Source organism: Ochotona curzoniae, unplaced genomic scaffold (assembly GCF_017591425.1).
Source record: "Ochotona curzoniae isolate NIBS_2020 unplaced genomic scaffold, NIBS_Ocur_1.0 contig_883, whole genome shotgun sequence".
NCBI lineage: Eukaryota > Metazoa > Chordata > Mammalia > Lagomorpha > Ochotonidae > Ochotona > Ochotona curzoniae.
In genome coordinates, this window is record NW_024466599.1 from 62,415,234 (window position 1) to 62,442,402 (window position 27,169).

The 27,169-nt window shown below is 46.7% G+C and overlaps 1 protein-coding gene across 1 annotated transcript in view; it reads right to left on the reverse strand.

Moving 5' to 3' along the window:
• POLE4 (DNA polymerase epsilon 4, accessory subunit) overlaps window positions 1-26,893 on the reverse strand; it is a 94,315-nt gene extending 67,422 nt beyond the window's left edge. Inside the window, exons 1-3 of the mRNA XM_040993372.1 lie at window positions 26,678-26,893; window positions 26,217-26,301; window positions 25,573-25,614 (exon numbers count right to left, since the gene is read on the reverse strand). Coding sequence (XP_040849306.1) covers window positions 25,573-25,614; window positions 26,217-26,301; window positions 26,678-26,893 — 343 coding nt within the window. The remainder of the gene's footprint in view (window positions 1-25,572; window positions 25,615-26,216; window positions 26,302-26,677) is intronic.
• Between the last annotated feature and the right edge of the window lie 276 nt (window positions 26,894-27,169).

Here is a 27,169-nt window from a genome sequence, read left to right on the forward strand (position 1 = left end):
ACGAAAGCACAATGTACTTATTACTCCACAGCTTGTCTGCACAGTTCTAATATTGCAAACAATGACTACTGACTTAACCAATATATGTCTACATACACACACACACATCTACATAATACTATGATAGGTATAGAGGGGAAGAAAAATAGGGCAGGAGGGAAGTCAGCTGATCAATGGAAAACTGTCAGCGTAAGTATCCTGTCTGTAAACACAGAAATACACACTCAAGACAAAGGGCTAGAGGAGCCCGACAGTCGCCTCTGAAAAGCAGGACTGGGAAGGACAGGACCCTATGGCATCGGGATCTCATATGGTCACTAGTTCATGCCCTAGCTGCTCCACTTCCATCTAGCTCTCTGCTTGTGGCCTGGGAGAGCAAAGAGAAAGGCCCAGGTCCTTGGGATCCCATACCCATGTGGGAGGCTCCTGGCTCTGTAACAAATCAGTTCAGCTCTGATCACTGCAGCCATTCGGGTCAGTGAATCAGAGATTAAACACCTCTCTCTGCTTTCTCCATTAAATTTGCCTTTCAAATAAAAAAAAACTGCTATAAAAGTATTATTGAAACTATTGACATAACTTGAATACTAGAATAAAAGTGGTATGATGAAGTTTAATTTCCTGGTATGCAATACCATGCTGAGATTCTATAAGTTAATATCCCTGTTCTTAGGAAACATGTTACTAAAGTTATAGTAAAGAAGCATCACACTTCCCAACTCACTCTTGTGCATGTGTGTGTGTGTGTGTGTGTGTGTGAACTAAAGTATACTGTCACTTAAATGGCATGATTCGGGAAAGCAAAATTTATAGCAAATGATATGACATCCAAACAGCTCTTACACGCTACACGTGACTTCCACAATAATTGAAAATATGTGACCTTACTCTTAAATGGCTCTGAATAAAAATTCTACAAATGATCTATATAAGAAAGAGGGTAATAAACAAATGTGAATCTGAGTGATGGGAATGCTTTGCATCAGGTTTTTTTTTTTACTCAAGTTGAAAATTTTCAAAATGTAAAATATCTTAAAACATCCATACATTGTTTTGAAAAATACCTTGAGATTTGCACATTAATACAGATCAAGTGAGCACAGGAGAAAATCCATAAACATATGCAGCCCAAAACATGAGATTCAACACACTGCAGAGGTGGCACCTGAACACACACTGTGTTGAAGGAGAGGTGCTGGTGGGTATATGGTATATGGAAAACTGAATGTCCAGGAAAGAAGGAAGCTGGATCCCTAGCTTGTTCAATAGGCCAAAATAAATTATAGATAGAGCTAAAAGTTAAACATGAAAAAAAAATACCAGAAAAACCAGGAGGAGGAAGACTGAGTAGAAAGCAGAGGCCACCTGTTTCCAGGCATCTGGGAATCTACTTCCTTTGCAACTGGCTGCCATCTCCTGCCTAGCCCTTGGCCAATCCTCCCATCTGAATCAAGAACCAATGATGAAAAGGCCAGTGGGGGATGGGCATGAACTCCCGCGTGATGCTGGTGGCAGAGAGAGCATCTTTCGCTTGTCTGCCTTGGTGGAGGCAGTGGAGTGCCCACTAAGGAGTCACGGGGTTTGACCAATATTATAGCATGGCAGAAAAGGCAGCAATCTGAAACCCTGGCATCTAATATGATGCCAGTTCACATCCCAGCTGCCCCACTTCTGATCCAGCCTTCTACTAATGCCCAAGGAAAGGCAAAAGATGGCCAAACTATTTGGGTCCCTGTCACCCATGCAGGAAACACAATTGTAACTCCTGGTTCCTGGCTTTGTGTCAGCATGCCTGGCCTTCTCCTGCCCTCTCTCTGTCCTTTCCCTCCCTCTCCCATTCAGAAAGAAAAAGGACAGAAGAAAGGGAAGGAAGGTGGGAAGGATGGAGGGAGGGAAGGAGAAGCCACAGGATCCTCATAGGACCTGCTCTGGGGGAAGGTAGCTGAGCTGTTGAGATTCAACTTGGTCCTCATGCTCACTTTTCAACCCTGCTTCTTCAGACTCACAGCTCATTCCATGAGCTACAGAACATCACATTATGCTGAGCAAAAGCAACTCTGAAGGAGCTGGGTATATCAAAGCACAAGGAAACTTATCACAAGCCAGGAGCACCTGGTAACCTTGGAACATCAGCCCAACAGAGGAGTCCACAGTTCGTCCACTGGACCCACTCCCTCTCTCGGATTTTGCACTCTTGAAATGGTTCTGCAGTCTAGTTTGACAGGACTTGCCCCAGTCCCTGCACTTGTCAGCTGATTCTGCAGCAAAGCCCAACCTGCCTGCCCTTACTCTGGCTCATACCTGCACTAGTGGACACAATCAGTTGGCACCCAGCCTGGCTCTCCTAACCCAGTTCACATGCAGGCCAACAGGTGTCACAGACCTACTCAACCTGGTCTGCCCTGAGCCTGGTTCTCATGCTTACTGGTGGGAGCAGTAGCCCAGCAGGGGAGTCCCCCACAGTTCCCCTACCACCACCTACCTACCACCACACCACCCCTACCTCAAGGTCTCACATGTGCTGGTTGGTGTTTCAGCCCAGTCTGGCATGGCCCACCTCACTTTGGCATTAACCGCAGGTGCTGTAGCCTTGTCCTACCTGACCTGTCCCCAGTACCAACTCGAATAGGCAGGTGCTGCTGCCCAATCCAGCCTGTCCTGCACCCGATCCTGGTTCTCAGATTTGCCAATGGGTGTTATGACCTGACCCAAACATGCATACCAGCCAGTACTGTGACCTGGCCTGGGCTGGGCTGGGCTGCTCATTGTCTTGCTTCTTGTGCTCACCTGCAGGGACTGTGTTCTGAGAAAGGAGTTCCCCAGGATCCTCCAAAAAGTCTCCTCCCAGTGGCAGTTCTTGCACACACCTTGGCCAGGCCAACCTAATCCACATCTTGTCCTCACCCATTCTGGTTCCCACATGGTCCATGCCTATTCCCCCCGCCCAAACTCCCACCCCCTGACAGATTTTCCCCATTTTACAATAGTGTAGTCCTTCATAAGGAATCATAATTCTATTAGTCTCGTATTTAAGTTGGTACAGATTCATCACTGGCTAATTGTAATTTTTTAAAGCAGCTAAAGATCTTAAACCACTACTGAAAGTAATGTATCATTCTGTTCTCAGCTAAGATCGCTCTATCAACAAAATCTCTTTGGTTCACATAACTTTAATCTCAAATAGGCTGTTTTTAAAATGACATGTCTGTGCCCAAGCTCACTTATCAACCAAGTTACTCATGTTATATTCTCATTGCTTAACTGTAAACCTGTACTCCTGTCTCAAATTTGTAGCAGACATCAAACCTTTGAGTAAATGTTTCCTAGAGCTGTTATTTAATAGTTTTCATTTGATATTTTTCCTGAGATTAATCAATCCGGTGTTTCTGACTCCTTTCTTCACTTCTCCTCTACTTTCTCCCAAAAATTCTAAAGGACTCTTAGGCTATACACTGTAACCTCCATACCTTATAAAGAGATGACTAACTTATAAGACCAAGGAGCCTAATTATCTCCTCATGGGCATTACTTTATCTCACAGAAAAAAACTACCAGAATGTGGCTGTGACTACCAATCTCTAGCTCATCCTCTTGGCTGGCATCCCGAAGGCTGCCCCTGTGGTCCACTTTACCAGAGGCTCAGAGGAAGAGCAGTGAGTAAGGCAGCAGGAGGCCCATCAACGCAACTTTATACAGTGATCTGCCAGTCCAGCCTCAAGCAGCACCTGCTCGCAATGTGGGAAGCCAGGAGATTGGACAAACAGCTAGCTACCCATGGTGGAAGTGGTTTTCAAAAAACCCTGTCGATTCTGCTGAGATGTGCCACTGGAAATGAAACTGCCCTGAGGGTTGAAGGACCCCTGGGTCAGAACTAAGGTAGACCACAAGCTAAAAGCCCTTCATTCTGCCCTACTTCCAAAGCATCCACCACTATAGAGGAGACGGCCTAGGGTCAGCAACATCATAGGTAAACTGTGTATTTTCATCCATAAACACAGTCTGTTCTGTACCAGCCTATTATTATTCAGCCAGATAACGAGAGTCAATGGGATATCTCCCCCTTAAACATTTCACATCCCCTCTATTGTGTTTTCCAGTACCCCACCAAATAAATATATAAGTAAATAAATAGTCCTGGGCCTCACATACACCTGGCCAGGCTTTAACAGCCACTTAATTGTCAAACCCCTCCTGTCAACTCCTCCTTGTCTCTCCATAAAATCTTGTGCATTGGGGTAGCACTGAAGCTCTCCTGGGTGCTCTACTGACTCCATAGTTAACCTACTGGTTAGATGTGTCCCCTCCAGACTTAACGCTCAAGCACACATGTGTTCAAGACCACAAAAACAGTTTCTGCTAGCTGGCCCACGGCTCTCAATGCCACCTTCTGCTGGAGGCCTGGCTTTACCCAGGCCCCTCCTTTGCTCTAAGTAGAGGAAGAGAATGAGGGCGCACAAGATCAGCAGCAGGCCAGACTACTTCCGCTCTGTGGCTCCTTGCTAGCAAAGGCAATCAGGAGTGTTTCTTTGCCACAAACATGCAGATTCGTTTATTTTTTCTTTTTACAACCTGTTTTTTAAGGCCTAATAGACAATCATGCACCTAACTCTTCCTAGGCCAATACAAGCCTCGGCTCACTCATATTCTAGCCTAACCCTCTCCACAACAGCAGAACTTCAACCAGCACCATAAGAAAGCAAGGCTGGAATGTTAGGCCGAAGAGAAGTGACCCCTGAAGGAGCTGAGTGCATCAGAGGACAAGGAAACTGATCACGAGCCAGGAACACCTGGTGACCTTGAACACCAAGCAGCAGACCCAGTCCTGGTGCTCTCTCTCCTTTCTGCTTCCCTTCAGCCACCAACAACACAACAGAGCTTCATTAGCCTCAATGTTATCCTTGCCAAGGTCAGACAAACACACACACACACCCAGAAATGTTTCAAATGCCAAGTCCTCACAAAGGATCAACAACTGCCACCACCCGGGATATGCAATTAGCCAGAGAAACGAACCAGAAGCAGACTGGTGGAATTGGACTCAGATACTTCCCATAGGGGGTGCGTGTCTCCCAAGGAGTGTGCCAAATGTGTACTCCGGATCGTAACATTCAATGTGCGAAGGAATGCATGGCATCACCAGCTGCTGGACTTGGGAGTTTAGTTTTGACTTAGATGGGGAGAGGGACCTTGATGGTTTGGGTCACACTAGGCCCGTGTATATTCCTCACTCCTGCCCCAGCCCAGCAGCCTTTCCCCCTAGGGTCCGAGGAGGTCACTGTAGGTGATGGGAGTGGCTAGGTCAGCTGGGCAGAAGCACTCCAGGCTGTCTACCTTCACCTCCAGCTGTTTCAAGTACTGGAGACCTGACCGAAGATCCCTACACCTTGGAGGTGTCGGGGGAAGCAACTGCTTCTCCTTATCTTATTTTCACAGCGAGTTGTGAGGGTTGGCATTATCATACCCTTTTTCAGAGTTGAAGAAACAGGCCCAGGAGAGGGGAAGTGACTGGCCTAAAGGTGACGCTGTGAGTCAATGGTAGGGCTGCAGAACAGAGCTGTCGTGTTTGTTTATCTCCAGGCACACCTGCCTGTGTGCCCCACAGTGGCCCCGGTCCATCGGTCCATCGGGAAGCCACATAGCCACACACGTCATACCCTATTGTCCGCAGTGTCATGTTACGACCCAGCCTCCCCGAGGGCCTTCTCAACTGGGCTGTCATCCAAGTTCAGATGCCTGCAATAGACCTGGTCAAAACAGAAGGAGAGCCTCCCTCCTAATCAGGAATAATCAGCAATAGGTTTATCCTTCTCATCCCCCGATCCTATTATCCCATTCCAGAACTCAAAGTATGCCTTCCAGAGACTGGGGGAGACAAGAAGGGGGATGACATGTTATGGTCACAAGCATGTGCAAACAGAGGAGCTGTTGCCTCCCCCCCATCCCCCATACCTAAAATGTATAAAAGTCCAACCCAGGGCCCAGTGTGATACCATAGTGGTTAAAGTCCTCGCTTTGCATGAGCCTGGATCCCATATGGGTGCCAGTTCTAATCCCAGCGGCCCTGCTCCCCATCCAGATCCCTGTGGCCTGGGAAAGCAGTTGAGGATGGCCCAAAGCCTTGGGACCCTGCACCTGTGTGAGAGACCCGGAAGAAGCTCTTGGCTCCTGGCTTCAGATTGGCTCACCTCCAGCCATTGTGCTCACTTGGGGAGTGAACCATCGGATGGAAGATCTTCCTCTCTGTCTCTCCTCCTCTCTGTATATCTGACTTTCCAATAAAAATAAATAAATCTTTTTTTTTTAAACGTCAAATCTGTTTCTGTTGCTGACAACGTAGAATACTAACTACTCTCTCTCACATAGGTTTAACAGGAAGGAGGTGTCTATCACAGATACATCATTTGAGGGCTTATTTCCTTTAAAACTACATCTGGGGCCCGGCGCGGTGGCACAGTGATTAAGGTCCTCGCCTTGCACGCCCGGGATCCCATATGGGCACCGGTTCTAATCCCGGCGGCCCCTCTTCCCTTCCAGCTCCCTGCCTGTGGTCCGGGAAAGCAGTCGAGGACCGCCCAAAGCTTTGGGACCCTGTACCCGCATGGGAGACCCAGAAGAGGCTCCTGGCTTCGGATCGGCATAGCATCGACCGTTGCGCTCACTTGGGGAGTGAAACATCAGACGGAAGAGCTTCCTCTCTGTCTCTCCTCTCTGTATATCTGCCTTTCCAATAAAAATAAAATAAATCTTTAAAAAAAAAAACTACATCTGGATGTATCCTTAAATGCATACAAAAGGGATGGAAGCGCAGCACCATGGCTCAGCAGCTAAATCCTTACTTTGCTAAGCACCAGGATCCCATATGGGTGCTATTTCAAGTCCGGCTGTTCCACTTCCCATTCAGCTCCCTGCTTGTGGCCTGGGAAGGCTGTAGATGACGGCCCAAAGCCTTGAGATCAAGCACCCGTGTGAGAGACCCAGAAGAAGCTCTAGGCTCCTGGCTTCAGATTGGCTCAGTTCCAGCTGTTGCAGCCACCTGGGGAGTGAACCAGTGGACAGAAAAAAAAGATTTGTTTATTTTATCAGAAAGTCAGGTATACAGAGAGGAGAGACAAAAAAAAATCTATTTCTCTCTTTAAACCTGCCTCTACAATAAACATAAATAAATCTTTAAAAAAAAAAAAAAAAGAAAAAGAAAAGGCAAGTTAACCCAGCAAACCGGTCACAATTAGTACCTACGGGGATTGGGACCAAAGGAAATTTCCATTTTTAAAAAGATTTTTTTTATTGGAAAGTCATATATACAGAGAGGAAGAGAGACAGAGAGGAAAATCTTCTGTCCACTGAATCACTCCCCAAGTAGCCGCAACAGCCATTGCTGAGTCAATCTGAAGCCAGGAGCTTCCTCCGGGTTTCCCACAAGGGTGCAGGGTTCCAAGGCTTTGGGCCATCCTCGACTGCTTTCCCAGGCCACAAGCAGGGAGCTGGAAGGGAAGCGGGGCTGCTGAGACAGGAACTGGCACCCATATGGGATCTTGGTGCATGCAAGGTGAGGACTTCAGCTGCTAGGTTACTGCACCAGGCCTGAACTTTCATTTTTAATCCACCTTCTGAGTGCCGTGTTTAAAGTTTCTATGGTGATCATAGATTTACCTACTATGTTTTTTTTAAACTACAACAGTATTTTAATACAACACTCAAGCTACTTTGCTACTCTTTTACCAGACCCTGAGCCAGAGTGCTAAGAATCCAAATGTGAGGCACACAGAACCCACAGTGCCCTCCTGGAACAGGCAGGCCGATGGAAGACAGGCTGGAAACAAACCCTTGTTGTACAGTGCAGTGAGCTGTGATGGGAAGGGATGAGGGTAGAGCAGCCCAGAGTAAAGGCATCTGCCTGCCTACAGAGAGCAGACAAGCAAAGTCTCCCAGCGGAGAGCCAAGCCGCAGAGCCCAGGGCTCCCTCAGGAAACCCCAGGGCCTGGAACACAGAAAGTGGCAGGCAACATCACCTGCCCACACCTCCCGAGGTCTTCCCAGCAGTTTAGGCTGTGTCCTGAGGGCCCACAGGCAGTCCCAGGAGCCCTTCAAGTGGACAGGACCACCTCACCTTTGGGAGTGACCAAGGGTCAGCATTTCCCCTTCAGGTTACATCAGCTGAGAAGCCATCCTAACCAGTGTCACAAGATTCCCTTCTGTCCTTTAGGATCCTGGGCAATGCTTTGCCAGCCTTCAACATCCACTTGCTCACAGCTTTCGGGTCCTTGCTTTCAGTACCAACTTTCACAAATAGGTTCTCAGAAAATACTCACCCATCATTCCCAAACCACTGACTGTGCAAAACTAGGACAATCAGACCCTGGGAGAAATGCAGCCTTCCTCCAGCAAACGCTCTGCAACCCCCAAGCCAAAGGCGCAGACAGTCCAGGCCTTGCTGGGCCCCAGACTACCATAACAAACATCACATCACCGTCAGAGCCACAGCTGGCGCCAGGCGACACAGCCCTGACCTGCTGGCCCTGCACAAGGTTGCTCTCCTCTTCCTATCTCCAATAGGGGGGTTGCCCAAGTATCTGCCTTTACGTCCCATTCTCTCCCTCCCTCAGCTTAAAGTTTTCCTGTGATCAAGATTTCTCTTGGGAAATTTCTCTTCCCAATCCTCTTCTGTCTGAAAGTTCTACCAGGACACACACCCTAAATTATAGACCTTTTCACTTCTGCATGCTGCCTTGGGAAGTCACTGGAATTCATGCTGCTCACAATCAGGAGTGACATTCAGAAAAACTAATTTCGCTTCTTGCATTTAGCAGGAACCATGTAGTAACAATGGAAAGAGGAAGAATCCAAAAATTATCCGGAAAACTTTCCATCAAACATTCACATGGTGTTTGATTAATTCAAATCACTGAAGCCACAAGTTTCTTTGACAAGTAAGGCTACAAGGAAGTACTGTCACCTGTTACTGTGAAATGCAGGTTTTTTTTTTTTAAAGATTTATTTATTTTTATTGGAAAGGCAGATATACAAAGAGGAGGAGAGACAGAAAGGAAGATCTTCTGTCCGCTGGTTCACTCCCCAAGTGGTCGCAATGGCTGGAGCTGAGCCAATCCGAAAGCAGGAGCTTTTTCCGGGCCTTCCACGCAAATGCAGGGTCCCCAGGCTTTGGGCCATCCTCGACTGCTTTCCTAGGCCACAGGCAGGGAGCTGGATGGGAAGCAGGGCCGACGGGATTAGAACCAGCACTCATATGGGATCCAGGCCCATGCAAGGTGAGGACTTCAACCACTATGCTACTGCGCCAGGCCTGAAATGTAGTTTCAATCAGTTATTCTAAAATGCCATGTTTCTTTAAAATGCACTGAGAATCTTGAGCAAATTCATTATCTTTAGTTGTGTAATTTAAAAAACCAAATATTGATTTCTGCTTTGTGACACCCCTGAGATGAGGATAGATGGTTTCTACAAATGTCCCTTCCCTGCAAGTCCCTGGCCAGTTTGTCTGCTCTAATAATCAGAGATGTGCTCATTACCAGCTCATCAAGAAAACACCATGAGCATGGACGACTTTTTAAAAACACGCCTTTCTCAGTTGTTGATGCCAGACTCTATTAGGGAATGGGGACCACAAGGGACATGCTGCCTGTCTCTGGCTAAAGCTCTCCAGCTGTCTCCAAAGAGGCCCTTCATGGGCACGCTCCTCACTGCAGTGAGTAGGTCTCAGGCTGAGAACCCCAGGACTGTTAGCACATCAAGATGAACCTTTTTCTCAGAAATACACGCTCATTAGCCAGCTTCAAAACTGGCTGGAAATTGACACACATTTCCTTTCTATGTGTTTGAAATAGTCCTCATTTCTTATCTAGACCTTTGGTTACCATAGGCGACCTGTGATCACAACAAGAAAGTCTGCAAGCATTACTACAGGCCAAAGCTACAATGAACAAAAGCTACAGGAACCATGTCTGATGTGCACTGAATACAAGGTACCATCCACCACACTTGGCATGATCTCACTGTGACCCTCTCAACAATTGTTATGAAAGAGTGATGGTCGTTATCAGAATTGCTATTGTACTCCCAGTAACACAGAGCTGCAAAGATGAGATGCAGTGGTTGAGACTAACAGACACCCATGAAAATGGTCCCATCATTTGAACATAAAAAGAGCTGTGCCTGGGTGTATGGCCTCCCAGCCAGAGACTCTTTCCTAGCTGTCCTTGCAAATAGAAATGGCCAGTCCACTAAGGGTGGATCAAGGAGATTTGAACAAAAATAATATGTGCATTTTATTTTATCCCATTTAAAAAACAAGCCCCATATCCTGATATCCTCTTCCCCCTTATGAACTGCAATGAGACTTAGAGACCACCCAGTTTTGATCTAGAGTTGCTTGGTCCAATACTATAGCCACTAGCCTGCAACTATGTAAATTAAGCTGAATTTAATTCCTCACAACAGCCACATTTCAGACTGCTCAACAGTCACATGTAGCAGTGGCTGCCATACTGTATGACTATTTCCATCACCAGAGAAAGTTCTACTGGGTTATGCTCTTGTAAGGAAGGAAGGATGAAGCAATATGACAGCAGAAGCCTGGATCCCAGAACAACACCCTGGGACATGGCAGCCTTGTCAGCTCAGAACACTTGAACTATCCCATGGAAGACAAATAATTCTCCATGTATTTAGGCCAGTGTGTTTGCAGGCATAACTGTCACAACAAATGATTCTTTATATAGAAAACTAAGAGTGCCATTAGCAGGTGATTTAGTACAAAAGTCAGAGAGTGGCAGTGCTGCTTTTCCCACTGACAGTGCACTCTGCACTGAGACCTGACATTTGTGCTTGGGTTATTTCAGCCGCACCTCCTCAACATGGGCAGGTCACCATCTCCCAACTCTACAGCTCCTCTCTCTCTACCAACTCATCTGACCTATGGAAATATTCACAGAATGGTGTGGATGTCCCCAAGTCTGCAGTGTCCCCAAGTTGCCATGGTGAATTTTCTTTTAATCCATATTTCTTAGGCCCACACGCAACTTCCCTAGCCCATCCCTCGCTTGGTGATGCTGCACTCTGCAAGTGGAACGATTCTCACAAGGACTGAAATGGCTACCACATCCTGCCATCTTCCCTAGCGAAGCAACAAGCACACAGAAATCATAGCCAGACACTGTCCTGTTCATTTCACAAGGAGAAATCACCGTCACCGTGAACTGAAACAGTCCAACTCCCCGTGCTCTGCACCATCTTTCCCTGTGGTCAGAGCTACCTAGGAAACTAGGTCAGCACCAAGTTACCGCTTGGGAAAGGGGTGCTCAGAGCAAGCAAAGACATTTGATTACAGCACTTAAACCTGAATGAGGCAGTCAAGGGTGTTCATCTCACCAATAGCACAATACTGCAGTCAGAGGCCCTGATTAAGGCTTTAGCTAACCTTTCTAGTGTGAAAATCGGTCTCCCCAACTCTTGTCTCTGGCAACTTCTCACTTTCACCAATGACCAGTGTCCCCTGCAGATGGACACCTTCTTTCAGATACATCTGCAGTGCATTGGGGAGTGATCCAACCTGGGAAGTGCTAAACCAAGCTCCATTCTCTACAGGCAATTTTTCCACCTTTTGTTCCAAATTCTTTGGAAAAGCCGATGGATGGAAGGATGGAAAGAAGGATGGAAAGAAGGATAGGAAGGATAGGAAGGATAGGAAGGATAGGAAGGATAGGAAGGATAGGAAGGAAGGAAGGAAGGAAGGAAGGAAGGAGGGAAGGAGAGAGAGAGAGAGAAAGAAAGAAAAGAAAAAAGAAGAGAAGAGAAGAGAAGAGAAGAGAAGAGAAGAGAAGAGAAGAGAAGAGAAGAGAAGAGAAGAGAAGAGAAGAGAAAGAAAGAAAGAAAGAAAGAAAGAAAGAAAGAAAGAAAGAAAGAAAGAAAGAAAATCTGAGCAGAATCTCACACATAGGATGTTTTCACAGCAAGAAGTCTCCCAGACAGGGGCAACTCAGACTGCCTGCCAGGAAGCACATACGAGAACTCTATGTCATATTCAATACACTGCTTAAAAAGAGTAACTATGTCCCAGCAACAGGTAACTGCCTACCGAGGTTGCCTTGTACCTAGGCAAGTGTTGACACTACAGGAGAAAAGCAGCCAGTAGCTGGTGGGCATTCTGCATCTGGTTCATGCCAAATACGTGTTACCTATACCAGCATGTCAGCACAGTTGCTTAAGATTAAGCAGGGAAGGTGAGGAACTCCAGGCCAGGACACACCACCTGGCCCCCTGACCCAGTTCTAGCCACTGTAGACATCTGGAGAATAGACCAGTAGAAGGAAGAGCTCTCCAACTTTCCCCTCCCTATTACTCTGCCTTTCAAACACGTTTTAAATAATGAAGACAAGGGTCCGGCAAAATAGCCTAGTGACTCAATCCTTTCCTTGCGTGCACCAGGATCCCATATGGGCACCAGTTTGTATCTTGGCTGCTTCACTTCATATCCAGCTCCCTGCTCGTGGCCTGGAAAAGCAGTAGAATATGGTTCAGCGTCTTGGGACCCTGCACTCACATGGGAGACCCAGAAGAAGCTCCTAGCAGTTTAGCTCCAGTCGTTGCGGCCACTTAGGGAGTAAACCAGCAGAGGGAAAATCTTTCTCCTTTGTAAATCTTTCAAATAAAAATAAACAAATCTTTAAATAAAGAAAATTTACTTAACCACTAACAAAAAATTGCCAATTGCTGGCTTTCGTTACCAAAGACCTTTCCAAAGAACAGAGACTTTTTTCATATTCTTAATATTTTATGCACTTTTAAGTAAGTTTTAAATATCAATATGTTTTTCCCTTCACACTGGTGCAGGACAATTGATTGGGTCCATAGGCCTAGGTCACAAAACAAACAGGTACTTCCAGGCAGGAGCATGGGAACAATTAATGAAGTCTGCAGGCAGGCCTCTGGGATACCCCTTATCTCCAGTCCACTCCCTCCCTCGTGCTGCTGCTGTGTAGATTCCTCAAGCCCCCCTCCCTATAAAAGCCTGACACTGCTAACTTGGGCTACTGACCATCAGCCTGTAGTCCATGTGTATGATTATCGACTGTGCATCAAGTCCATCGCTGCTGCACAGCAAACACACGGGAGTATGCAGATCATTAAATAATTTACTTATCAGGTCTGTTTTAGGTCAAATTTACATACAGTGAGCAGCAATAATTTGGGTCTGTCTTACTGAGTTTTAGCATCTGAATATCCAGGACCTGGCGCAATAGCGTAGTGATTAAAGTCCTTGCCTTGAACGCGCTAGGATCCCATATAGGCGTTGATTGTAATCCCGGCAGCTCCACTTCCCATCCAGCTCCCTGCCTGTGGCCTAGGAAAGCAGTGGAGGACAGCTCAAGGCCTTGGGACCCTGCACCCATGTGGAAGACCTGGAAAAAACTCCTGGCTCCTGGCTTCGGATTCGCTTAGCTTCAGCCATTGCAGCCGCTGGGGAGTGAATCATCAGACAGAAGATCTTCCTGTCTCTCCTCCTCTTTGTATATCTGCCTTACCAATACATCTTTTTTTTTTAAATAAAGTGCATCTTTATAAAAATATCAATATGAATATCTATTAGTGCACATCTACACATCAAAATACAGAACACAGGAAATTCCCACCTCCGTGCTCCACAGACAACCACAGTTCTGGGTTTTACTACAAGTTAGAACTTCATATTAATGGAGTAACAGTAAGTATTTTTTTGTGTAAAGCTTCCTCCAATCACACTAAAATTTTCTAAATTCATCTTCACATTAATTTCTTTCTATTGCTAAGTTATATTCTGTTGTGAGATATGACTATCCTCATCCATTCAGAGTCAGGGACACTGAGGCAATTTCTAGTTTAGGACTATAATAAAGGTTCTATAAACCATGTTCAATTTTTGTGTGTGGACATGTGCTTTCACATCTCTTGAGTAAATTCCTAGAACAATTTCTGGCTGGATTCAAAACCTGCCTCCAACCCTAAGCCGAGTGCCCCTGGAGCTAAGCCTCCGTTTTTTCATTTGGAAAATGCAGGTAGCAACAGCACCCTAAGCACAGAGTTTTCCTCAGCCCAAAGTGTAAAATGCAAAAAAATGTTCCAAGCACATCCCATGTCAATATCAGGTCTACGTCCTTGTTTTAGAGAACTGTGGCTTAGGAAGGCTGAAAACGTCCTGCCCAGTGCTAAGCAGCCAGGAGAGCGCAGGGCGAAAATTAGCTCTTAATTTTGAACCAGCTGCCTTCTTCTAAACACCAGATGTGAAACAAGGACCTCCACGGTGGAAAGGCAGTTCGGCTCGACTTCTCCGGGCACAACGCTCGCTGTGCATCCAGGCTGAGGAGATCTGGAGAGCGAGGCCCATGAACTCACACGTCAGGCCACGCATGGCCACTTAGTACTTGTGGAATTCAGGTTCACAGATTATGCTCTGTGGATGCAGCAAGAACAAGCTTCAGGAGCCGCAGCAGTCTCCAAACACCAGACCTTTGCTGCCCTCGGGCTTGGGATCCTCGTCCCCAGAAAAGCAGCTGTCACTTCTCGGGTCCCAGAAAACAGAGAAAACAAAGTGTAAACTGGTTTCCAGAAAATTGCAGGATTTTTTTTAAAAGATTTGTTTAGGGCCTGGCACGGTGGCACAAGTGGTTAAGGTCCTCGCCTTGCACGCCCGGGATCCCATATGGGCGCCGGTTCTATCCCGGCAGCCCCGCTTCCCATCCAGCTCCCTGCCTGTGGCCTGGGAAAGCAGTCGAGGACAGCCCAAAGCTTTGGGACCCTGCACCCGCGTGGGAGACCCAGAAGAGGCTCCTGGCTTCGGATCGGCATAGCACTGGCCGTTGCGCTCACTTGGGGAGTGAAACATTGGACGGAAGATCTTCCTCTCTGTCTCTCCTCTCTGTATATCTGCCTTTCCAATAAAATAAATCTTTAAAAAAAAAAAAAGATTTGTTTATTTTATCAGAAAGTCAGGTATACAGAGAGGAGAGACAAAAAAAAAATCTGTCCGCTGGTTCACTCCCCAACCGGCCACAATGGCTAGAGCTGAGCCAATCCAAAGCCAAGAGCTCGAAGCCTCTTCTGGGTCTCCCACGCAAATGCAGGGTCCCAAAGTTTTGGGCCGTCCTCAACTGCTTTCCCAGACCACAGGCAGGGAGCTGGATGGGAAGTGGGACCGCCAGGATTAGAACTGGCACCCATATGGGATCCTGGCACATGCAAGGCGAGGATTTTAGCCACTAGGCAACCGCACTGGACCCAAAATTGCAGATTTTATCACTCCTAGGGAACCAACACGAAACAGTGGAGGCAAACCATCTCAAAGTGTCAGTGCCACCAGTATCACAAAGCTTTTCCAGTCTCCTCACAATCCTGGTCCCTCTTCACATCATTAACAGTGGCCACCACAGAACAAGCAATACAAACAAGAACACAAACAGAAGTATTAAAAAGATCTCCACCACCTACAGATAGCCATCACCAAGGCCAAGTAGAAAGCACCCTGGGCTTCTGTCCACAAAAAGACGAGGAGTAGGATGTGGGCCACTATTACGGCACACTCACAGGAGCATGAATTCAAGCCCAGGCTGCTCCACTCCACAATCTAACTCCACATCTAATAGACCTGGAAAAAGTGGGGAAGAAACTCCAAGCACTTGGACCCCTGCCACCCATGTGGGAGAGCCAGACAGAATTCCAGGAACACCACAAATGTCCATCAAGTGGGGAATGGATAATCAGACTGTTGTATACATCCCATACAATGAGGGCCTGGCGCAGTAGCCTTGTGGCTAAAGTCCTCCCCTTGCAAGCCCAGGATCCCACATGGGCGTTGGATTGTATCCCAGCTGCTCCACTTCCCTTCCAGCTCCCTGTTGATGGTCTAGGACAGCAGTGAGATGGCCCAAAGCTTTGGGATCCTGCACTTACGTAGAACTGGAATAAGCTCCTGGCTTCACATCAGTTCAGCTCCGGCCACTGTGGCTACTTAGGCAATGAACCAGTGGATGGAAGATCTTTGTCTCTCCTTCTGTTAATGCTTCTACTTTCCAATAAAAATAAATGAATGTTTTAAAACAATTAAAATCTGGGCCCAGCCGAAGTCCTCGCCTTGAATGCACCATGATCCCATATGGGCACCAGTTCTAATCCCAGCAGCTCCACTTCTCATCCAGCTCCCTGCCTGTGGCCTGGGAGAGCAGTCGAGGATGGCCCAAAGCTTTGGGACCCTGCACCCACATGGGAGACCAGGAAGACACTCCTGGCTCCTGGTGTCAGATCGGCTCAGCTCCAGCGCTGTAACCGCTTAAGGAATAAATCAGCAGACTGGAGATCTTCCTGTCTCTCCTCCTCTCTTAGTAATAAAAATAAATAAATCTTTGCAAAATAAATATAATAAAAATTCCATACAATAAAATACTGCTCAGCAATAAACAGCAACAGCATATTGATAAACAAGATAAAAGAATCTCAAATGCATTATGCTGAAGAAACCAGGCTGGAAAGTCTACATATTAGGGCCTGCGCAATGCCCTATCAGGCTAAGCCTCTGCCTGTGGTGCTGGCATCCCAGACAGGCACTGGTTTGAGTCCCAGCTGCTCCACTTTCAACCCAGCTCCCTGCTTACAATCTGAGAAAGCAGCAAAAGATAGCCCAAGTCTTTTAGGCCCCTGCACCACACAGGAGACCCAGAATAAGCTCCTGGCTTCAGTCCAGCCCAACTCTGGCTTTTGGAATTCGGGGAGTGAACCAATGGATGAAATACCTCTCTCTTTCCTTCTCTAATTCTGCCTTTCCAATTAAAAAAAATCAGTAAATCTGAAAAAGCAAAAGCCTACATATTGTATGAGTCTAGGTAATATCCTGGAGACAAAGCTCTAGGGCCTGAGAGCAGATGACAATAGATACAGCATGAAGGGTTTTTCTATACCTTCACTCACTTATCAAAAGTTATACCGCTTTAAAATTTTTTTGCTGAAAAACGTAAAACAGGTCATAAAAGAAAAACATGTAGCATATGAAAATAAACAAATAAATAAAACCTTTAGACTCACCCACTGAACCAGTAAGGCTCAAGAACAAGTGATCAACACGTCACCAGGTAACCCGAGTAGAAAGATGGAAACCTGTCTCCTGACCCTCGTATAAGATCATTTCCTCTGAAGCAATATTCTCCAGTTTCTTTTTCCAGTTTCTTTAGTTTTCTACTGCTGCCATAGCAAATTACCACTTGATGGTCATTTATTATCTCTTAGTTCTATATGTCAGAAATCTGACAATAATACAGTTGGATTCCGACAAGATCAAACTCAGCGGGCTGGGCTCCTCCATGGAGCCCCTAGGGGGAACCCATTTCCAGGATTCTTGAGAGCACTGGCATAATTCAGCTCCGTGCTGCTGTGGGGCTGGGGCTCCTTCCCACCTGGTCATCACTGTTCTCAGCTTCTACAAGCTAGCCACATTTCTTGGTTCATGGCACCTTCAGTCTTCAAATCCATTGGCAATAGATCAAGACCTTTCCATGCTTTAAGAGCTCACATGTCCAAGCTATTGGGCTTGCCTAGACACTCGAGACAATTTTTAAAGCCAACTGACAGTCACCTGCAATGTTACCAGTATGTACCTGTCAGAAAACAGGATAGCTGGGACGGCGGAGGCCTGTGGGACCCTGTTGAGGCTCCAGGAAAGAAGGCAGAGGGAAGGCCTCTCACCCAGTGTGCTCCTGCCCCCACTGAGTCCTTGGATGTGCTTTCGTGCTCTCCCTGAAGATAGGCGGACATCTGTGCTCTGTCTAGTCAACCAAGGTCAGACAGTACTGTATTCCCTGTTTCAATAACTCTAAGCTGTCTTGTTAGCTTCTTTGTACTCTGTTCTTAGACATGACCTAATTCTGAGTTGTTTGAACTACTGTTTCATGAAATGTATAAAAAAATGAAACCCTGGAAATAAACTTTGTTAGTTGCTAAAGAGAGCACTGTCCACCCATTTCCCCAGTCGCATCTCCTCCCCAGGAACCCGCAACTTGCACCTAACAACAGACACAAGATGCCAGCAGAGTCAAGTTATTTGGGAGGGTCTCGCTACTACATACACGTTATAGGTACCCTGAGAGGTAGACACAGATGGAGAAAGCCAACAGCCACTGGTTCATTGCCCTAATGACCGCCAATGCCAGGGAAGCCAAAGCTGGGAAATGCAACACAGGTCTCCCATGTGGGCAGAACTCAACTACCTAATCCATCACTACTGTCTCCAAGGTAGGAGGGAGGACCAGACCTCAGAGTCAAACTGACTCCTTTCACACGGTCCACCATGCTAGTCAGCCCTAACCTTCCCCTCCACACTGACAAAGTGTGTACACAAAGGGTTTCCAAAAGTTTCATAGAAAACACATATTTTTTACAAATGGGGAATCAGCACACTGGCTCAACTGACTAATCCTCTACCTCTAAGCACCAGCATCCCATATGGCACCTGCTTGTGTCTAGGCTGCCCCATTTCCCATTCAGCTCCCTGCTGATGGCCTGGGATGGCAGTAGGGGACACCCAAAGCCTTGGGACCCTGCACTCGTGTGGGGAGACCTAGAGGGGTTTCCCAGCTCCTGGCTTCAGATCAGTTCAGCTGCAGCCATTGTGGCCATTTGGGAGTGAACCGGCAAGTGCAAAATTTGTCTCTCCTCATTGCAAATCTGCCTTTCCATTAAAAATAGGCAAATCTTCAAAAAAAAAAAAAAAAACCTGGTACTGACATTGCAGTGTAGTGAGTAAAGCCACTGCCTGCAACACTGGCACTGTAGACAGGTACCAGTTCGTGTCCAGGTTCCTCCACTTCTGATCCAGCTTCCTGCTAATGGTCTGGAAAAGCAGGAAAGTGTGGCTCAGGTGCTTGGGCCTCTGGCACCCATCTGAGTGATACAAGTGAAGCTCCTGCTCCCCTGCACTGTCCTGGCCAAGCCTGGGTCAGGGCCAGCTACAGCCAATACAGCCATTTCAGGAGTAAACAGCCAATGAAAAACCTTTGTCTCTCCTCTTTGTCCCTGTAATTCTGCCTTTCAAATAAGCAAACAAATCTTGAAAAAAAAAAAAAAAAAACAATCAGGGGTTGGCACCACGGTGTAGCAGGTTATGTGTCTACTTGCAGCACTGGTGGTTGGCAGGAACGACGAGAAAGGCAGACATGGGCATTGCGACCCTCCAGGCACAGTAGTAAGAACGTTGACAACAGAAAACACAGCAGACCAAACTTGACCAAACACCTTTATTCTGGTCCTCATCACTCATTAAGCCACCTCTGCATCACACTGTCTGCTCATGTGCCCCCAGCGGTGGCGGCTGCATGCAGGCCTGCAGTGGAAGACAGACGCAAGTAGTGGAAGACTTGTAGAAGAGCTGGATGAGATTTCTGTTTGTCCCAGCTTAGCTGAGGTGGAACGGGATGAGGGCTTAGAATCGCAAAGACTCCTCTTCACAGCTCAGGCCTGCGGAGAGGAGCAAACTCAAGGACCCGGGTGAGGCGCATGGAACTGCCTCGCTCAGCAATCAATCCAAAGTACCTAAAAATACAATGAGTAGCGCGTAAGGCAAGGGGCCCCAAGAGCAGCATCAGAGTAACCAACTGGGAAAGTTAAACAGGAAGGGACACTGCTGTGGGCAGCAGTTCTCTAAGACCAAAATAACAATTTTGAGGAATATGTGGTTAAAAGAACCCTTGGGGAATAGCATGTATCATAGGGAAAGTAGATGGTAAAGTCTAGAGAATTAGAATCAGAAATGAGGAAAAGCCTAAACACCTGTTGTGGGAGTTAGTGGACACTTAGTCTATAAAATGGATGAATAATATCAATGAGGTAAGTTTGCAAAAACAAAAAGCTTACATCTTTTCACAAAGTTCCAATTCAACCTGGGGAACTCACCCCCCAAGTTTATCTTTCTGTCAAATAAGGATCCATCAGCAGTTAAGAAATTTCAACAAAAACCAACATACTTCATTCCGTTGGTTTACAAACACAGCAGAGGGGAACTGAGCCCTGCGTGAACAGAGGGGGCTGTGGCACAGGCAAGGGCCAATCCCCCAGGGGTCCCGGGAGGCTCCAGCGGGAGTCACCAGGGATGCCAGACACGAGATGACAAACGAGTTAGCACCCCTGTACTTCCTCACAAGCCCAACATGCAGCACCACCAGAAGATGGGCATTTAAACCTAACTTGGAAAAACACAAGCACAGAACTCTTTTATCCCACCCACTGTGTGTAAGAATGAGTAGCTTCTGAAGTTGCCAAGTCCCCCCAGAGTAAAGCATCCTGCATTCCTGCCTTTGAGGGCCATTCAGTGTCAACACTCAATCCTTCCCCTGTCCACCCTAATAGAATGACCAGGCAACAACCAGCCCAACTGAGAGACACAGCTTCCACACAATGTTCGCTTTCCTTCTTTCTTAAGTAGAATGAAAGTAACTGGAGCTGGCATTTTGGTATAGCATGTAAAGGCACCATCGATAGTGCCAGCATCCCATGAAGTGCTGGTTAGACCTGACTGCTCTGCTCCCAATCCAGCCTCCTGCTAACGGCCTGGGAAAGGAGTGGAAGACAGTCTGAGTGTTTATACCTCCGGCATCTAAGCAGGAGACCCAGAAGAATCACCTGGTTCCTGGCCTTGGTTCCAATCTTGGCTAATAAAGCAAACGGGGGAGTGAACCAATGGATGGGAGATTCAAAGCTGCCTTTCAAATCAAGTAACCAAGTATTTGAAAGAAGCCTACTCAGAACAAAAAATACAAATTTTTTAAAACATTCATTTAAAAGAATTGCAGAAAGATGCCACGTACAAATTTACCTACAAAATCAAGTACATTCTACAATAAAAACTAAAAAATAATATTTTGCTTTAATGGGATCTTTAAGTACTTAGAGGACAACATCTAACAAAATAACCCAAGCTTTCTTCAGAGGGTATTTGGAGCATTCTACTATAGCAGGTAAACCTGGCATCCCATGTCCCACCAACTCATGACACTGCTGTTCCATTTCTGATCTGGCTCCCTAATGGCCTGGACGAAACAGTGAAAGATGACACATGCATGTGGACCTCTAGATAAAGCTCCCACCTCCTGGTTCCTGGCTTTCGTTTGGTCTGGTGATGTCCTCTGTAGCCATCTGGGGAATGCACCAGTAGAAGGAAAATCTTTCTCTGGCCCTCTCTCTTTTGCTCTGAAACTCTCAAACTTTCAATATATTCCTGGGCTCTACCCAATGGCTCAATTGGTTAATTTTCCCCCTTGCAAATGCCAGGATCCCATTTGGGCACTGGATTGTGTCCCAGCAGCTACACTTCCCATCCCATGCCCTGTTTGTGGCCTAGGAATACAATAGAGCATGGCCCAAAGCAGTGGGACCCTGCATCTTGAGCTCCTGGCTCCAAGCTTTCGATCAGTTCGGTCCAGCCACTGCAACCATTTGTAGAGTGAACTAGTGGATACAACATCTCTCTGCTTCTTCTTTCTGTTAATCTGCCTTTTCAATAAAAATAAGCAATTCTTTAAAAATATTCTTGGGGCTGGCACAGTAGCCAAGCAGCTAAAATCCTTATCTTGCACATACAGGGATCCCAAATGGGCATCAGTTCTAATCCTGATGGCCCTGCTTCACCTAGGAAAGGCAGAAAAGGATAGCCCAAAGCCTTGGGACCCTGCACCCGTGTGGGAGACCCACAAGAGGCTCCTAGCTCCTGGCTTCAGATCAGCTCAGCTCCAGCCACTGTGGTCACTTGGGGAGTCAATCAGTGGACAGAAGATCTTCCTCTCTGTCTCTCCTCCTCTTTGTATATCTGACTTTCCAATAAAAATAAATAAATCTTTAAAAAATACATACATATACTCCTTTAGGTAAAATAAACTTCATTTAAAAATCACTAAAGAATTTAACAAATGAAAAAGTATACCATGTTCAGACTTGTAGAACCACTATTAAAGAGAATTTCTGTTTACCTTTCCCAACGTAATCTATAGATTTGATGCATCATATCAATATTCTTTATTTTTTATGGAATTTAAAAAGCAGATTCTAAAAGTTACAAAACTGCAAAGAACCAAAAATAACACAAAGAGGAACCAGTTGGGAATATTTGCTCTCAGATAAAGCTACTGTAATTGAGATAGCATGATATCAGTTTTATAATGAACCAAATAGATCAATGGATGCCAACAGAAAACTTAAATAATAGAAGCAATACTGCCATGAGATAAGCCCAAGTGGGGAAAAAAGGTTAATACATACAGTCACTTCTGGTTTTATTAACAAAAAAAAAAGTTATACATCCCATCACTGCACCACAGCAATTAAGCTACCACCTGTGATGCTGGCATCCCATATTGGCACCAGTTTGAAACTCAGCTGCTGGACTTCTGATCCGGCTACCTGGGAAAGCAACAGGCAACAGCCAAAGTACTTGGGCCCTGCACTCACACATGAGGCCTGAAAGAAGTTCCTGGTTCCTGTCTGTTTCGGGAACCAGTAGATAGAAGATCTGTCTGACTCCCTTCTCTGTAATCCTGACTTTCAAAAAAAATTGTTAAAAAAACTATAAGGCTTAGAATGTACATACACACAAGTATCTGCATAAAATATCCACATAATTACATAAGAAACTAACGCCAAGTGCCTGCAGAGTGTGCTGAATGAAGGATTATGGTTCAGGGAGTACTGGAGGCGGTTTATGATACTGCTTTTCAACTTATACACCCACCCCATAGATTAAAAATGGAACATTTCATTGTGATGATATAAAGGTTATCAGCTTTGACAGTGCACCAATACAGCTTACAAACCAAGCTACAAGAGAGCTAAACGGAGGAAAGGAATAAAGAGGCGTACAAATAGTCATCCTACACATAGTTAAACGGATTGAACACTGAGAACAAAAAATAAACATCTTATTGTTATATAATCTATAAAGGTAATAAAGGAGCTAAAAATAATGATACATCTCCTCAAAATTGGAAGAGGAGAGAATTTCTGGAGTTGTTTGGCTTAGCCAAATCTTCATTTCTCGCAGCTGGAACACCTACGCTTGATTTGTCAAATGTACACAACAAAAAACACTTTACAAATCAAAGACTAAGTATTTAGAAATACTCCTAAAAGTAGCCATGTGAAAAGCTAATAAAAACAATGAAAGAGCAGGAGCTGTATTTCATTAAAGCATTTAGATAACTCATCTTTAAGTGTGAATATACTCAGTGCTTTGATTCTAAAAGGAAGAGTGATGACCTACTTAGAAAATAGACATAAGAACATTCGCTTTACCAGGTACAAAACTATTCAATATGGAATACAGAAGCCACAGGGACTAAGAGGACCAACATTCAGATTTGCTAATGTACAACAGAGGAGAGATTCAATTATTGAGATCACCACAGGATGAAAACGAATACATCCACCTCACAGTAAACTGCCAGCGGGCTCACGGGTGCACACATCAGGCTAGCATTTGCTGGGACAGGTAAACAAACAGTAATAAAAACAAAAGTGGTAGTTAAAAATAAACAGAGAAAGTAAGCTCCAAACACTTGTGAACAGAAAGTTTACGAGCAGTTAGTTACCTTAGGCAGGCAACTAACCAAGGCTTTTTTATTTCTTAAGACTTATTTTTATTGGAAAGGTAAGATTTATGGAAAAAGACAGAAAAATTTTCCATCTGCTGGTTCATTCCCCAAAGGGCCAAAACGGCCAGAGCTGAGACCACCCAAAGCCAGGAGCCAGGGGTCTCCCATGTAGGTTGAAGGTCCCAAGGCTTTGGGCCATCCTCGACTGCTCTCCCAGGCCACAAGCAGGGAGCTGGATGGGAAGCAGAGCAGCCAGGATACAAATCACCCCCCCATATGGGATCCCAGAGCTTGCAAGATAGAAGCTTAGCCAACTGATCCATCATGCCAGGCGCTCAAAATTTTGTTTTGTTTTAAGATTGTTTTAAGCATTTCCACCATTTACTCTTGTTATCAAAAATAGTTCAACTCTTCTTGCAAAAAAAAAAAATAAATAAAAAAGTATATATCAGATACATACATCACGTTTCTTCCTGTGGCTTTAGCTCACCCCCATTCCACAAAGAAACCAAGGGGAAAAAAATTAAAGCCCAACAAACAAAAGACTTATTTTCATTGGAAAGTCAGATATACAAAGAGAAGAGACAGAGAGGAATATCTTCCATCCACGGATTCACTCCCTAAGTTGCCAGCAATGGCCATGGCTGAGCCAATCTGAAAGCAGGAGCTTCTTCCAGGTCTCCCAAGTGGGTGCAGAGTCCCAAGGTTTTGGGCCATCCTCCTCTGCTTTCCCAGGCCAAAAGCAGGGAGCTAGAAGGAAGTGGAACAGCCAGGACACGAACCGGTGCCCATATGGGATCCTGGCACATACAACGCAGGGACTTAGCCACTAGGTTATAGTACTGGGCCCTCAAAGCTTTAAAAAAATAATAAAGTAGGTGGAAACAGAGGCTGAACAAAACCTTTAAATTAAAACAACAGTCAATAATTCGGGTTTGAAGACAGGCATGGGAGCATGTCTTAAAAGACAGTAAGAACAACCTACCAGAAGACCACGGGCCAGGATTTGGAGTGTAGAACAAAAAGTGAAAATAATGGATCAGATCAATAAAAGACATCTGAAGGTAATGAGAACAACCTGGTGCAGTGAAGATGAGAACGAGCTGAGGACGCACGGCTTTCACAAAGCTATGCACGAGGATATATATTTCAGAGTAAGATTTAGGAATTAGGCGCCAGTGCTGTGCCACTATCTGCAGTACTGGCATCCCATGCTGATGCCAGTTTGTGTCCCAGATGCTCCACTTCCACACCAGTTCCCTGCTAATGCACCTGGGGAAAGCGTAACACAGCTAAAGTGCTTGGGCTCACCCACTTGGGAAATCCAGATGAAGCCCCTGGCTCCGGGTTTCAGCCTGCCCAGCCCGGGGCGTTGTGGCCAACCGGAGAGTGAACCAGCAAATGGAAGGTTCTCTAGGCCACTCCCTCTCTAACTCTGCCATTCAAATTAGGAGTAAATAAACAGCTCTCAGAGAAGATAACTGAGATACAGGTTTCCAAATACTTCTTACTTTAATGACAAGATTCAGCATGAGAGAATTCTAAACTCCTAAGAACGCATACAGGCATGTAAAGATTCTGTCAAAATATAAATCACTTTAAACAAATGAGTGAAGCACAAGAAAAAAGAGGTCATTTTTCAAATGCTGTTGTTTTGGTTTTTTTTTTTTTTTTGATGTATAATGTTCTGAACAAGGGAGCAATATTACATCTAGAGATGTGGACCAAAATGTGAGGCCGACCTGTAATGCATCCAACACCACCAGGTTCTATACATTCCCTCCCATTTCTCTGAGCTTACCAACTTTCAGGTGGAAGCTCGAACTCCCAATGTCAGAAGCTGACTCTCATTAGGTTCTCACAGGAGGAGAACATCAACCCAAAAACAAGCAGGGAAGGATCAGGCATACATTTCTCAAGGTCTGAACTTGCATTACAAGCTCGGAAAAGATGGAGAACTCACCTTCCAGAAATGCAAATTCATCTATAGCTTCTATGGCGTTATCTGAAACACAAAGCAAAGACAGCTGACACTCTGACCAGCTGGAAACACTTGGCCCCACAACAGCACAGTCCGCAAGACGAAGGGCTCTCCTAGCACTCCTACAACGTAGCCCTCGCTGGAGTTCAGTCCCCATCTCCTCCAGCAACACGTACATATTACCCCCGTGACAAAAACCTGGGCAACCACAGCTCAAAGGCAGGAAGGTGGTAGAATGAACGGCCCCCCACAACTATGGTTTACACCAACCGTGCCTTCTCTTGGCTCTGAAAGCCAGTTTAGCCATGCGTCAGGGAGTGAGCGAATGCAGTATACCAAAGCACACATACGTGCAGGGACTACCGCTACACTCCAAAGTCAGAAACCAAATTCCCACTGCAAAGTCAGAAACCAAATTTCCAGGTGCTAGGTGAAAAAAACCTTTTCCCGGTAGATGCTATGAAAGGGCGGGGCGGGAGGGGCGCAGAAACTTGTCCTACTTTGTGGAGATTCTAAATGTCAGACCAACAGAAAGCCTGGGTCCCCCATGGCACCCCAAAACCACCAGTGCAGGGGACAGCCAAGCCCTCCCTGGCCGGCCCTTGGACTCCCCAGCGACACTCTACCCAAATCTCTCCTCTGGAGGGTTTTCCTTTTTCCCTGTTGAGCACAGCAGTAGGCGTCTTTGGCGATGGTCTCCACAAACAGCTCCTGTAAAGCAACGCAGTGTCATCCCGGGTCGGGCACCGTATGGATGAACAGGGGTGGGAAGGGAGCTAGCTGTCAGGTGCCTGAGGTGATTCTGGAAGCTGAACCTGCCGTCAGGAAGCGGCTCCTTGCTTCCCCACTGCCGAACTTCCTCCCTAACTTGTAAACGCGTTCACCACAGACTCCCAGCAGGGACTGTGTTACACCCCACAAAGTTAGAGACACAGACGCCTCCAAGCGCTCGGCCCACCCCACAGACGCCCTCTTGCTCCTCTCTCAGCTGCGCAAGCCGCCGCCAAGCCCCGCCCCCGGCCACGAGCTCCGCCCCCGGCCCACGAGGCCCCGCCCTCTGCCCCTTCGCCTCGCGCTCCCGCCGCACCGTGGCTCGTGCCAGAATGAAGATGGCTTCCTGTCCCGCTAGCGTCACGTCGGGGTCCGCCTTCACTAAGGCTTTCACTCGCGCCAAAGGCAGTCTCGAGAGACGAGCCCCGGGTGCGCCTGTCGGGCCCTGGGGCTGTGGGGCCGCGGCCTCCCCGCCAGACCCCTCCTCCTCCCCGAGCGCCCCGCTTCCACCCGCCGCCGGCGCCGCCGCCATCCCGACCCCGAGCGTGCTGCGCGCGGCCGCCGAGTGTGCGCGCGCAGGCGGCACCGGCCCCTTTTCCCGCGCAGGCCGAGGCCACGCCCCCACGGAGCACGTCACCCCCGCCGCGGCCGGAACTCCCGGAAATGCCGGCGGCTGGGCGCTGCCCTGGGCCCGCGGGCTCTGATGGAGGCTGGGTTCAGGTGCGGCCTGTGGAACCCACCCATTGCTCCCAGCTGGAGCTGGCCGGACCACCCTGGCCAAGGCTTGCACGCTAGTTAAAATGCCGAC